At 36.6% G+C, this 13782-nt stretch overlaps 3 protein-coding genes across 4 annotated transcripts; all 3 read right to left on the bottom strand.

The window, feature by feature from the left end:
• Positions 1-915: 915 nt before the first annotated feature.
• LOC111437113 (transcription factor bHLH162-like) lies at positions 916-2396 on the bottom strand. Of its 2 annotated transcripts, XR_002709394.1 has the most exons (4): positions 2073-2396; positions 1580-1924; positions 1068-1491; positions 916-981 (listed from the first exon to the last, which is right to left on the bottom strand). XR_002709394.1 is itself a non-coding variant. In XM_023074950.1 (3 exons), exons 1-3 carry the CDS (start codon positions 2358-2360, stop codon positions 1348-1350), a joined length of 777 nt encoding a protein of 258 aa, XP_022930718.1. In that variant the 5' UTR covers positions 2361-2396; the 3' UTR covers positions 929-1347. The 2 variants fall into 2 exon arrangements, 1 of the variants encoding a protein (XP_022930718.1); XM_023074950.1 differs by having other exon boundaries at positions 929-1491.
• A 3139-nt stretch (positions 2397-5535) lies between these two features.
• LOC111437023 lies at positions 5536-6735 on the bottom strand. The gene is made up of 3 exons (XM_023074847.1): positions 6448-6735; positions 6122-6347; positions 5536-6047 (listed from the first exon to the last, which is right to left on the bottom strand). Exons 1-3 carry the CDS (start codon positions 6679-6681, stop codon positions 5617-5619), a joined length of 891 nt encoding a protein of 296 aa, XP_022930615.1. The 5' UTR covers positions 6682-6735; the 3' UTR covers positions 5536-5616.
• A 2837-nt stretch (positions 6736-9572) lies between these two features.
• On the bottom strand, positions 9573-12804 carry LOC111437170 (probable L-type lectin-domain containing receptor kinase VII.2). The gene is made up of 2 exons (XM_023075029.1): positions 10185-12804; positions 9573-10120 (listed from the first exon to the last, which is right to left on the bottom strand). The coding sequence occupies exon 1, from the start codon at positions 12778-12780 to the stop codon at positions 10654-10656; it is 2127 nt and encodes a 708-aa protein (XP_022930797.1). The 5' UTR covers positions 12781-12804; the 3' UTR covers positions 9573-10120; positions 10185-10653.
• Positions 12805-13782: the final 978 nt, after the last annotated feature.

The raw sequence follows: 13782 nt of genomic DNA, 5'->3' as shown, positions 1-13782 counted from the left end.
AGAGACTTTCACACACAACTCTACTAGGGAGAGACTTTCACACACAACTCTACTAGGGAGAGACTTTCACACACAACTCTACTACACACAACTCTACTAGGGAGAGACTTTCACACACAACTCTACTACACACAACTCTACTAGGGAGAGACTTTCACAACACAACTCTACTAGGGAGAGACTTTCAACACAACTCTACTAGGGAGAGACTTTCACACACAACTCTACTAGGGAGAGACTTTCACACACAACTCTACTAGGGAGAGACTTTCACAACACAACTCTACTAGGGAGAGACTTTCACAACACAACTCTACTAGGGAGAGACTTTCACAACACAACTCTACTAGGGAGAGACTTTCACAACACAACTCTACTAGGGAGAGACTTTCACAACACAACTCTACTAGGGAGAGACTTTCACACACAACTCTACTAGGGAGAGACTTTCACACACAACTCTACTAGGGAGAGACTTTCACACACAACTCTACTAGGGAGAGACTTTCACACACTTATATGGTAGAACATATCTATTGCAGGAGGTTTGGCTTTCACATCCTTGGTAGAACGTGTCTACTACGGGAGGCTTTCACACTCTTATATGGTAGAACATATCTATTGCGGGAGGTTTTCACACTCTTATATGGTAGAATGTGTCTACTATTGTGGAAGGCGGCTTTCACACCCTTATTTGGTAGAATGTGTCTACTATTGCGGAAGGCGGCTTTCACACCCTTATTTGGTAGAATGTGTCTACTATTGCGGGAGGCGGCTTTCACACCCTTATATGGTAGAATGTGTCTACTATTGCGGGAGGCGGCTTTCACACCCTTATATGGTTGAACGTGTCTACTATTGCGGGAGGCGGCTTTCACACCCTTATATGGTAGAACGTGTCTACTACGGAGACGTTTTCATATCCTTGTTAAAACGTGTCTACTACGGTGAAGTTTTCACGTGTCTACAAGGGAGAAATCTCTTCCCACTCCATTCTCTAGTTCCAATTAAACTCAATACTCATTTGAAATAGGTCCCTAAACATTTATAATATAGTATGTTTCTACAATTTACAAGTACTATGTTTATAGATAAGAATATAAAAACATCGACCCTTGTATTCTATATTAAACTTGAGAGCAGAAATTTCAAATCTTCACGTCTCATTTATTTTCTATTTACATTAAGCATAAAAGTAAGTTTAAATAGTAGGAGTATTATTGACTTAGTTCCTTACTCCAACACATTTGGAACCAACACACTCTGAAGACTCCTTTATTCTCCTTTTTCTTTTCAGTTTGTTGTCTTTAAATGTATGCTTATGAACTTGAGCTGTTTTTGTCGGAATTAATAATCCAAATCATCAGAAGGGAATTCATCCCACCATTGCTTCTCCTTCTGCAATTCCATGTCGCTGTTCGATCCGTAAACCAATCGCTTCAATCTCTCCGTCACCTTCGCTGCCTCGAATTCGATCATCGAGCCCTCGAGCTGTGTGATCAAACCACAAAAACCCATTAACAACAAGATCAAACTAACCATAATCAATATGATATCAGTTCTTGAGAATTGGTAATACTTGTGCATGGAATGTTTGAAAAACAGAGCTCCCAGAAACAGAGAAGCTGGCATTCACAACTTCAACGCCTTCCTCTTGAAGAATGCTAATGGTTTCAGAGAAGAGATACTGATTATCCAATCCACTGCTTAAAATAATCTCCAAGCTTCGACCAGATTGATGGATTTTGAGCTGAGGTGAAGCCGATGAGGACGAAGACGACGACGAAGACTCGATATTCATGGAGCTCTTGTTCTTCCCCTCTAGCTTTTCCTTCTTCTCCTTAGCTAAATTCACTTTCTTCTCCAGCTCTTTTATGTACTTAACAGCTTCATCGATTTGATCCGGCAATGCTAATGAAATCTCCTGCATAAAATTACACAACAAATCAAGATTTTGGCTCGTGGGTGTTCGTTAATTTCATGTAAAATTCATTCAAGAACAGAGGATGCTCTGTTTTTCTCTGTTTTTGCTCTGTTTTGCTCTGTTTTATGTGAAGGAGATAAGAAAGGACCTTGGAATCCTGATTTGGGAGAAGGGAATTGAGCTGAGAACAGAGGGTTTTCATCTGATTTCTTCTGTTTTTCTCTACGATTCGCCGTTCGATCTTTGCAGCCGACGAAGACGAAGTCGAGAACTGGAAATGGCGATCCATTTGATAAAGAGAACGATGAAGAAGAAGATGAAGATGAAGAAGGTTACAGAAATGGCTGGAACTCAGGTGGCATTTATATACCATTATACAAAGTGGGTACAGAGATTTGGTTAGGTAGTGAAACGACGTAATTTTGGATGACGTCATCAATATTACGTCAGCATTGGCAAGACCTGAAATACAAGGTGAAATATTTTTAACCGCCGCCGTAGAAGGAATTTTACGGTGGGTTCGTAATTTTAACCCGCAGTAATTTTACTATACTTTTGACCATGGTCCACTAGGTAAACATTGAAAAGAAAGAAAAACAAAAAGATAATCCACGTAAAGGCTATTGAACGTTGTAATTCTTGATGGGCCCTACTTATTTTAATTTATACCAATTTTATGTTATTATTTTCCTAAATAAATTAGAAATAAAAAAAGTTAACATGAAAATTATAAATTAATAAATTAATAAATTTTAATTTGTAAAATATAAACTTAATCTTCATTATTATTAACTATTTAACGGTCTCTTATACGTATTTTCCTCGTTCTTTTTAACCTCGAAAAGGTCGGTTTTTGTTTATAAAATTTTAAAAATCAACCATTTTTCTTTTTAAACTTTTAGAAGTTGTTTTCGTCTTGACTTTTAAGACTTATTTTAGCCATTAAAATTTTAGTATCGTACAAAAATATTGGTATGAACGTTAAGTTACGTAAGGTCGTTAAGAAGATCAATATTGAAGAATATCATCGGAGAAAAAAAAATCTTTAGAAAAAGTGACAAATCAAAACCCTACTTCTTTCACTGTTTCAATTGCGGCTAATATCAATTGTCTTTTTCCTTTTTTCTAGTCCTTACATTTTTCAAAGATGGAGTTTCGACTTCTTTTTTAGAATAAAATTGCTTTTCTAACTCGAATTATTTACGATACAATTTTTTAAAAATTTATTAGTGGGTTCGGGAGGTTTGAATTCAAATCTCGGTAATTCTTTTTTTTTTTTTCGTTATTGATATTAATAGATTAACAAATTGGAATTCGAAAATCTGATTCATATTTCAATCCATACTCCAAAAAAAATGAAAAAGATACGAAAACTCGTAATATTCTTAAAATGGGCGAAAGTGTTGGACTAAAAAAAATGAGTGTTGTGTGTTTATTTGATTTAAAAGCACTCGTAAAAAAGCACTGAAAATGAGTGTGGCGTGTTTATTTGATTTAAACGAATTTATAAAAGAAATTCGCGTTCGGAGAAAATTTTAAAAATAATATTTAACAAAATATTTGATTTTTTTATTTTAAAAAAATTATAAATATTTTTCTAAAATTTAAAAAAAAAAATTGGAAAATGAAATTGTTAAAAAATGACCTAATTTTTTAGTTTGTTCAATCTTTTCGAACATCTTTTTGAAAAATTTAAGACCCATAAATAGAAAAGAACATCTTTTCTGAAAAAGGAAAATTATATTAGGTAGATATATTGATTTAAAAGTTTTATTTATTTATTTATTTTTATTATTAAATATAAAGTTAGGTAGATATTTTATTCAACTCTTTTCATTTTTTTAAATTTTATTTTCAACTATAATAAAAATTCTTTTAATTTTTTTAAGAGATAATTATTTATATAACTATTTACAAAAATAATAATAATATTTTATAAATTTTTAAGAGTTCATATTTTAATATTTTAAAATATCAACCACTTAAATAATAATAATAATAGTAAAAGAAAACATTAGAAGGAATGGCCACATAATATAATTCTTGTCGGATAATGGTATCAACGGCCCATTGCTTTCCATACTAAGAAGGAATGACCACTGAATATAATTCCTGGCGGATCATCGTATCAACGACCAATTACTTTCCATACTAAGAAGGAATGGCCACTGAATATAATTACTGTCTGGTCATCATATTAATGGCCAATTACTTTCCATACTTAGAAGGAATGACACGGCATATAATTCCTGTCGGGTCATCGTATCAACGGCCAATTACTTTCTATACTAAAAAGGAATGGCACGGCATATAATTCCTGTCGGGTCATCGTATCAACGGCCAATTACTTTCCATACTATTCTCTCGTTTGTTGTGTAAACATAGATTCTCTTTGATGGGGTCGTGATGAATCAAATGTAGAGTCGCTTTATGAATTTTTTTTATAAAATTCGAGATTAAAAGAATAAAAATTAAATGTTATATTTGAAATTTAAATATGAAAATAGATTGAGACATTTTTGAAAACAACAAAGTTTGAGAATGGTTGGTATGAACACAATTAATATCCGCAAACATTGTCTTGTGTTTACATGTCTATAATTTTTGTGGGTTCTATAATTGTTGATTTCAATGTTACATTAATGATTGAAGGTCAAGAAGTCCGATCGTTAGACTTAAGTAATGTTAAGGATATTCATATGATCCAATAACCCGATCAATTCAAAATATCTAACCCATTTAGGTTGAATTTAAAAATAAAAAAAAAACCAAAAAATTTATTTGATTTGTGGTTGATTTTTTTTTCTTTTGTCGGGTTCCAACCCAATCTATCCTCTATTTAAAAAAACGAGGATAACTTATGTTAAATATCTCAAAAGTCGAAGGTAACTTATGTTAGTAACGTGTTGTGATTGTAAATATTAATATTTAAATTTTATAAGGTTTTTAGTTATTAATATAATATGTAGGGTGAATATATATATATATATATATATATATTTGTATTTTTTTTATTTTGTTATTATATATTTTTAAATATGAAAAGAAAAAATGACAACTAACGTTAATTTTGACTTGCACTTTTGATGGCAGTGGACTTGTAATTATGCTGCACACTTTCCAGCAACAAGTGAGTTAAGCCTATTCGTTCTAATGTCCCTAAGAAACGTATACTCGAGTCTCTAGCCCAAGTTAACGGAGCAAAGAGATTTCGAAAGAGAATTTTGAAAGCAAGATTTGAGAAATTGAAATCGGTGTTATATGAGAATGTAAGCAAAAGACAATAACAACGCTTACTGTATATAACTATTAGAAATGGTAGGAGTAAACTCCGTTAGAGATGAGTGGAGGGAGAGAGGGCAGCTTACTGTATATAACTATTAGAAATGGTAGGAGTTAGGTCCGTTAGTGACGATCTAACGGAGTGGAGGGAGAGAGGGCGTATTTAGAACAAGTCCAAACAATATATAAGCCCAGCCCAATCAAACCAAAATTTATACAGCATTAATATTTAATAAAAATAATTAAAATTGGTATATTTTGATTTTCAATTCATTTTTTGTAAGATGAAGTTGAAGAAAAGAAATAGTTAAATAATTAGATTAAAAAAATATGAAGATGAAAATGAATATTTAAAAGAAATAAAATATTTTTATGTACAGCATTTAACAAAACCCAATAACAAAATTGCTTCAAACAACTTCAACTGCTTTACAATGCAGGCCAGGCAAATTCTCCCGCAGATCAAATGTTAACATCGACGCCTTCGATTTCACCGGCCGGTCGGATAAATTCACCGGCAGAGGCGGAGCCACCGCCACTGCCGCCCTCTCCCCCCGTCCCTGCCACTTCAATTGCACGTATTTCTGCTTCCTCCATGGCGCCAAATGCATCTTCTTCTCTGTTGTGCACCTCTTCGCCGCCGCGCACAGGATCTTAATCAGAGACCATAATCTCTCCGATTTCCCCACAAACACTTCCGGTAATCGTCTGATTAATTTGTTGTATTCTTCGCTCGCTCTCGCCATCTCGAACTCTGACCTAAAATTGAGTTCGATCACCACACGAATTTCCCCTCTTCTTGAACTCGAATTCTCCAATACTTCTAAATACGAATGTTCGCCTGGAAAATTAGGGTTTCTTCGTAAACGATTTCGTTTTTGGTTGATTAATCAGATCAATTGTCGATGTGTTTACCTGACGGAACGTCCGATGTGCTTCTCCATTTCGATTTGCACATCGCACAATTGAAACCGGCGATTCGTAGCCGATTGCAGATCTCTCTCTGCCAGCAGTTCCGGCAGCCTCCCGCTGCGGAAGTACCGCACTCGCATATCGTCGATTCTATATTCGTTCCCCTAACAATCTCCACCGTCTCGCGGCGGATTCTTGATTCAATCGAACTCGTCCGTCGTAACGTCGCCTGAAAAATCAAAATCAACTATCAATTTACAGAAATCACTCACCGCCATCAACTTCCTCTGTTTATGATGAAATTACATAAGATCCAAATCGATGAGTACCTTGAGAATTTCATCCTGCGACTTCCAAAACTCCCTACTCTCTTTCACGTCGAAGGACTTTTCATCCTCCTCGTCGTCGGAGTGACCATTCCCGTGCCCGGAGTTGTAGGAATTTCCCGACGACGTCTCTCCATCCTCCAAATACCTAAAAAAGACGTCGGAAAAACTCGCAGTTGCGCACGTGAAGTCGACATTCTCACCGGAAGTTCGCACAGTTACTGGAATTCTCACCATCGCTCCAGGCAGAGGCGGACGAAGAAGCTAGATTTAAGTGTTCTGAAATCGGAATGAAAAGTCCGGGAGGAAAATTGCAGGGTATTTATAGGAGGAAATTGGGGTGGGATCCACCGTCATAGCTGGATGAACGAGCCGCCGCGTGAAAGAAAATGCTGGGTCCACTTCATTGTGGATTAGACAGCTAATTCCACGTCAGCTCAACTAATCCTTCTTCTCCAATATTATTACAAAATAGTTCCGATAATTCTTGAATATTCTTTTTTTTTTTTAAGGGAAATTTGTAGATTGAATTTGCCAACGGTTACGCAGACAAAATGGCTTAATCTTAGAAACTCTAAAATTGAACGTGTTTTAATTTGAGGTAATGCTATCTTCCCTCTTCATTTTGTTAGATGTCTATCCGGTAGAGTAGGCTAGGCACTGAGAAGCCTTCCCGTCCTCGTCCCCGTTCTTCACTCTTCACTATGTTAGATGTCCACAGGGTAGGATAGACACTCTTCAAGCCTTCCCGTCCTCGTCCCCGTTCTTCACTCTTCACTATGTTAGATGTCCACAGGGTAGGATAGACACTCTTCAAGCCTTCCCGTCCTCTCTTCACTCTTCACTATGTTAGATGTCCACAGGGTAGGATAGACACTCTTCAAGCCTTCCCGTCCTCGTCCCCGTTCTTCACTCTTCACTATGTTAGATGTCCACAGGGTAGGATAGAAAGCCTTCCCGTCCTCGTCCCCGTTCTTCACTCTTCACTATGTTAGATGTCCACAGGGTAGGATAGACACTCTTCAAGCCTTCCCGTCCTCGTCCCCGTTCTTCACTCTTCACTATGTTAGATGTCCACAGGGTAGGATAGACACTCTTCAAGCCTTCCCGTCCTCGTCCCCGTTCTTCACTCTTCACTATGTTAGATGTCCACAGGGTAGGATAGACACTCTTCACTATGTTAGATGTCCGCAGGGTAGGTAGGGCAGGCACAGAAAAGCCTTCCCATCGTCGTCCTCGTGAAATATGATTCCATCCGTATTGAAATCTCTTCGATAGACGATTATAGTTACAAATGGTATCCAAAAAGCCTCATACCAATTGAGAGAATATTCCTTTATTATAAATCCACTATCGTTCTCTAAACTAGCTTACGTGGGACGCTCATCCAACAACACCGGCACTTTTTTTGTTTTGTTCCATTTTTTTTTTGTCGTTTTCCTATCCAAAACCAAAACTTATCTCGTTTTAATAAATTCCATAAAAATAATTGGGAACTAGAAACTGCTAGGAAAAGAGTTGTCTGAATCACAAGTGAAACGTGGCGACACTCAGTAATTTCCAGCACTTGTTTGCGACAGCTGGCAGTATAGGCGACACGTGGACTTATCCACAAACGTTAATGTGTGTGGAAAAGTAAGAACCATAATTTCCTATTATTTATGAGATAGAAGATTAATGTTTACAAAAAAAAAAAAAAGAAAGAAAGATAGTACACGTGTCAATCTTTTAGTGGTAAATATTAAAAAATTGTCATTCTTTTTTATTCATATATATTGATTTTATTTAAAAGAGATATATATTTTTTGATCCATATTATTTAAATTTAATTTAGAATTTATTTTGATCGAATTGTGTTAAAGTTGAGGGTCAAAGTTGTCAATTCCAAGACCATACTATTATTTTTCGAACTATTAGCAACATAATTTGCTTTTTTAATACAAAAATATTTTCCATCTTATTTATTTATTTATCAGTAAGCTGACGTGGCACATATTCGTTGGTCTTCATCGAATCTTCGGCCTGATTGGGGAACCGCTACAAGACAAATGTACCCCAACATATTATTCAATAAATTGAAATTTGTAGGAATTAATTTATATTTAAGGAAACATGTTTCATTCATTTTTAAAAATTGATACGGATTTTTCGGACCGAAAATAAAAATAATCATATAACCTTAATAAATAAATAAATATATATATATATATATATATATTAATAATTTTTTGCAATCATGTTTTAAAATAATAAAAATTAGTTCAAAACCGGTGGAAAGCCCATTGGAAAAGAACACCCATGGAGTGATTGAATAATTCATATAAGAATAATAATAATAATAATAATAATGTTTTTTTATTAGGAATAATATCATAAGAAATTAAATATAAAAAATCTTCATTAATCCTAAAAATTAATGTTAAATAATTATTTTTAAATAAAGTTTATATACCTTATAATATAATTATAATAGAGATAATGATAAGACCCGAACCTATTTAAAAAAGAAAATGAAAAATCTTATCCATTTTTTTATAATAAAAGAAAATATTTAATGAAATGTATATAAAATATTTGTGCTTTCCGCTGTTTTACCTCGAGATTCTCAAAAGGGCCTAATCATAATTAGCTTTTTTTTTAATTAATCAAATTTTTATGGTTCATACTTGCAACCCTCCTACCAACCCTAGTTGAGTTAGGGGCTAACTATGGTTTAATTATTTAAATGAGGCATCTTAATAAATTATTATTTTTTTTTTTTTAAAAGTAGGAATTATCTTGAAAATATCTACAAGTAAACATAAATCAATTGGAAAAAGAAGACTTTTTAGCTCGATTGTCGAGGTCATTCATAAAGCTCAACTTGCTCGATCCCTTTATGTGCTAAAGTAGCTTTCCATGTAGATTCAAAATATCTCAATGTCAGATCATCGAGACATATTACTAGAAGAGTGCTGATATTTATAAATCCTACGAGTTTCTATTAGGAATCATGAAAGGATTTTTCCCGAGCTTGCATAGGGTTAATTTCTCAGAAAGCACTTGTCGATTACATAGGATCAATAACTTCTCAAGAATTATATGAAAAATCTTTTCTATGCGTATTGGATTGTACTCTTTGTCACCACTGGTCTAACGTTGTCCAATCATTCATATCTTGTATTCAAAGGAAACATTAAAAGAAACATTAGAAGAGACGACATGCCTCCAAAGCTCCTTAGACAATGTACACTTTCATTAAGGTTTATGTGTGTCGGGAATCGGGATATATCATTGAAGTACTTCTAGTTGTAAAGTTGACCTTTGAAGGCAGCCTCACGTTATCTTCATCTCAAATATCGCTTCGTGTAGGGGGCAAGGAACAGTATGATGTCGTAGATCAACTTGAACGTGCATGCTATTCCCCTCTCTCGGCATCCAAGGATCATCTTAAATTCGAACATTATGCATCATCTCAAAAGCTTTATGCTCTAAGTAATGTTTTTCCAAGCAAATGAAAGATTATATCCAATTGAAGCAGGAAGGATGGCAAAGGAGCCTCCAACTTTGGGCGAGTGTAGAGAATTTGTATGTGCAATATCATGTGTTGGTGCGAATTTCATACCTTGCCGAGATGCTGATGTGATGCTCGAGCTCGACTCCGACTGAGTTGGGGTATGGTGCTTGACCATGTCCACTTCGAAGCTTAAGTTAGTATAAAGTTTGAGATGAAGATGAGGCAAACGAAGAGTAAGACATACCTGCTATCGGTATCCCATCATGCTCAGGGGTCCAGTCGAAAAACCACGGGTCCATTGGCCCTACCTCCGAGACAATCGTCTTGAAAAGATAGGTAAAAGAAACATCAGTGTTCCCTAGTCCCCAACTTGACATATCCGAGCTAAATGTTGTCGGGGAAAGGAGGAAGCAATCGAGAGGAGACCAACCTATAGTATGTCAGAGTTCGAAAACCACGTGCAAATGGGTTGGAATATACAACATGTCAAAGGCTAGATACTAGTAAGGTTAACTCCAATTCTCACAGAAGAGGTTCCTCCATATCGATCCTCTAATTTAAATCTTTCACACCAAGTACTTCTTTTACAAAAATGAATCAAAATAAACGAGTAACTATAATCACATCATCTAAACATAGTATAGACACTGAATTTACATAATGAAATCTAACACCGAATCCGTCGTCCCTGTATTAAAACAATCAAAGTTCAGCTAGCGACCACTCTTTAAAACGTCTGATTCAACAAAGGATGTTGAAGAAGAAGATGTTTTGATTTGTTCAAACGTTCGATGATTTGAGTTATCTTTGTTTATCTCACCCAAAATGTTCATAACTTGTTGCATTGTTGGCCTTGCACCAGCCTCAGGATGTGCACATAATAATCCCAAACAAACCATTCTCTCCATTTCATCAATCTCTTCTCCAACCTCTTCAACTTTCAATCTCTCATCAACAGCCACTACAATCTCATTCCTCTCCATTACTCCTCTCATCCAATCTACCAACAATGGCTTCCCTTCTTCCATCGCTCTCCGCCCACAAACCACCTCCAAAACCAACACCCCGAACCCGAAAACGTCGCCTTGCATCGATACTCGCCCTGTTCGAACTACCTCCGGCGCCAAGTACCCAACAGTTCCCACCACTCGCTTTTTGTCTACCGTTCTCTTGTTGGGTTGCATTCGAGCCAACCCGAAGTCTCCTAACCTTGCGTTCATGTCCCTGTCGAGTAGCACGTTGTTTGCTTTAATGTCACTATGTATAACCTTGTAATCCCAACCTTGATGCAGATATAGCAGCCCCGTCGCTACATCGCTCAAAACCTTCATCCTTTTCTCCCAACTCAGCGTCGTATTCTCATCACACTCGAACAACTTCTTGTCTAAACTTCCATTTTCCATGAATTCATACATTAAGATCAAGCTTCCCTTCTCTTTCTTGCACCATCCTATAAGTTTCACTAAATTTCTATGTTTTAATCGTCTGAGACTCGAAATCTCGGCCATAAACTCCCTCATTCCACACTCAGATTCAACAGAGATTTTCTTCACAGCAACCTTTGATCTCCCTAATTCCCCTTTATAGACCATTCCATTACGCCCAAAGCCAACAACATTGGCCTCTGAGAACCCATCAGTTGCTGCATAAACATCATCATAAGCAAACCGATGAGGCCAATATTCCAACTCCCAATCTTCAATATCATCATCCATTGGTTTCTTTGTTCCCCTTCTTTTGATAATTACAAGAACATAGACCACAATACAACAGATGATCACAAGCCCAGAACCACCCACAATTATCCCCACAATGAAAGCTATTGAGTTAAAAATAGAGTCATTATGAGGAGCAAATGATGGCAAATTCGTTCTTACTAAAGCATCACCAATTGACAAATTAGAGGTACTAAAACTCCATGATAATATCTTATGGCTTTGAACTAATTGCCCTGTGGAGGCTGTAAATCCTACAAACATCTCATCCAAAAGCAATTCAGAGAAATTCACAGACAGAGATATCAATGGTTTTCTAGGCTTTCTCATTCCCAATTCAGCCATTGTAATATTAACCAAAGAGTTTAAGCATTCAATCCAAACCTGATAAATTTCTCCATTGTTGATCCTCAACTCCTTGAATTCTCCATGTTCATTCCAAAACCCTGCTGTAGATGAGGCAGTAGACTCAAGAGAATTCAAATCTACACCCACATGGTTATCATTCGAGTCGTTGAACTCTTGATTTTGGAAGGAATCGAACTCAATAGCGAAGACATGGTTATTAGGGTTACCATTAGTGGTGAAATTGAAAAGCCCCAAATTCTGAGCCGAGCTCGTGCCATTGATTCCAGTAGAAGGTGTGAAGAGAAAGGCGAATCCATGGCCGGGGAGATGATTTGGCTGTGGAGTGACGGAGAAGATGAAGGAAGTTGCAAAGGAAAAAGAAGAATCGGAGAAACGGATCGGGATTTTGGAAGGGTATAGAGCACGGCCGATGGTGAAAGTTGAATCCCTTGTGAGAATAAGAACGGATGAATCAACGGTGGCGTTGCCGAAGAGCAGAATATTAGTGGAAGTGAAATTCGTGTTGAAGATGAACTCTGTAGCGGAGACTGAGAGGGAAATGGAGATTAGAATCGAAATTACAGCGCAGAACAGAGTGATTGAAGAACAAGACATGATTCCTTCAACAAAAGAACGGTTTGGAACGCAAATGGGAGAGATTGAGAGAGAGAGTTGAAGCAAAAGGACGAACGGCGATCGAGTCAACGAAAGCAGCCATGGGAAGAGATTGTCAAACCAGCCATGAAGTGGATTGGTGGAACCAGGATTTTGGGTCATCGTTCAAGTAAGAAAGTCTATGGAGAGAAGCATTCGTTTGTGCTCCACTAACCCTAGCATATATGGTCTGTTTTGGTACGTTACATATAACTATCAGGTTTCTTCTCGAACCGATGTGGGATCTCACAATCTATTTTCTTTGAAAGCCTAACATTTTTTATGACACACAGTTCGATATTTGGTTATGATACCATTTATAACCGTCCAAGGTGAGTCTCAGTGTCTTTATAGCAACTTGACCTTGATTATAACGGGCGTTTGACTTGTGGGTTTTTTAAGGGAACTGACGTGGGCTTATAAAACCTATAGTAAGAGACTAAAACGATTTTTTTTTTTAATGTCACAATAACACTCGTTTGAAGTACAAAAAAAGACATCAATGATACTCTGATATCCCACATTGGTTGGGGAAAAAACAAACATCATTTATAAGAGCGTGGAAACCTTCCCCTAGCAGACGTGTTTTAAAACTTTGAGGGGAAGCTTGAAATGGAAAAGCTCAAAGAGGACAATATTGGCTAGTGGTGGGCTTGAGTTGTTACAAATGGTATCAGAGCTCGACACCGGACACTGGGCCCCAAAAGGGGTGGATTTGGGGGCGGTCCCACATCGATTGGAGGAAGGAAAGAGTGCCAGCGAGGACGCTGGGTCCCCCTGAAGGGGGGTGATGTCTCACATTGGTTGGGAGGAGAACAAATCACCATTTATAAGGGTGTGGAAACCTGCCCTTAGCCGACACGTTTTAAAGCCCCTTGAGGGGAAGCCCGAAAGGAAAAAATCGAAAGAGGACAATATCTACTAGCATTTGGATCTACAGAGATATATAAATCACTCTTAGCATCCAAGTTGCCTCGGTGGGTAGGAGTTTTCTAAAAGCTCATACCTTTATTTTTCTCTTGTCTTGTTTTGTTTTTTCCCCTTATTTTTTATTTTTATTATTCATCTATCTACTTTTTATTCTTTTTTCAATTTCTTTTCCAATTTTTATTCTTATTTTTGTTT

The sequence above is a fragment of the Cucurbita moschata genome, unplaced genomic scaffold (assembly GCF_002738365.1).
Source record: "Cucurbita moschata cultivar Rifu unplaced genomic scaffold, Cmos_1.0 Cmo_Scf00062, whole genome shotgun sequence".
Lineage (NCBI taxonomy): Eukaryota > Viridiplantae > Streptophyta > Magnoliopsida > Cucurbitales > Cucurbitaceae > Cucurbita > Cucurbita moschata.
Note: the sequence above shows the minus strand (reverse complement) of the source record. Positions and strands in the feature narration are given on the sequence as shown.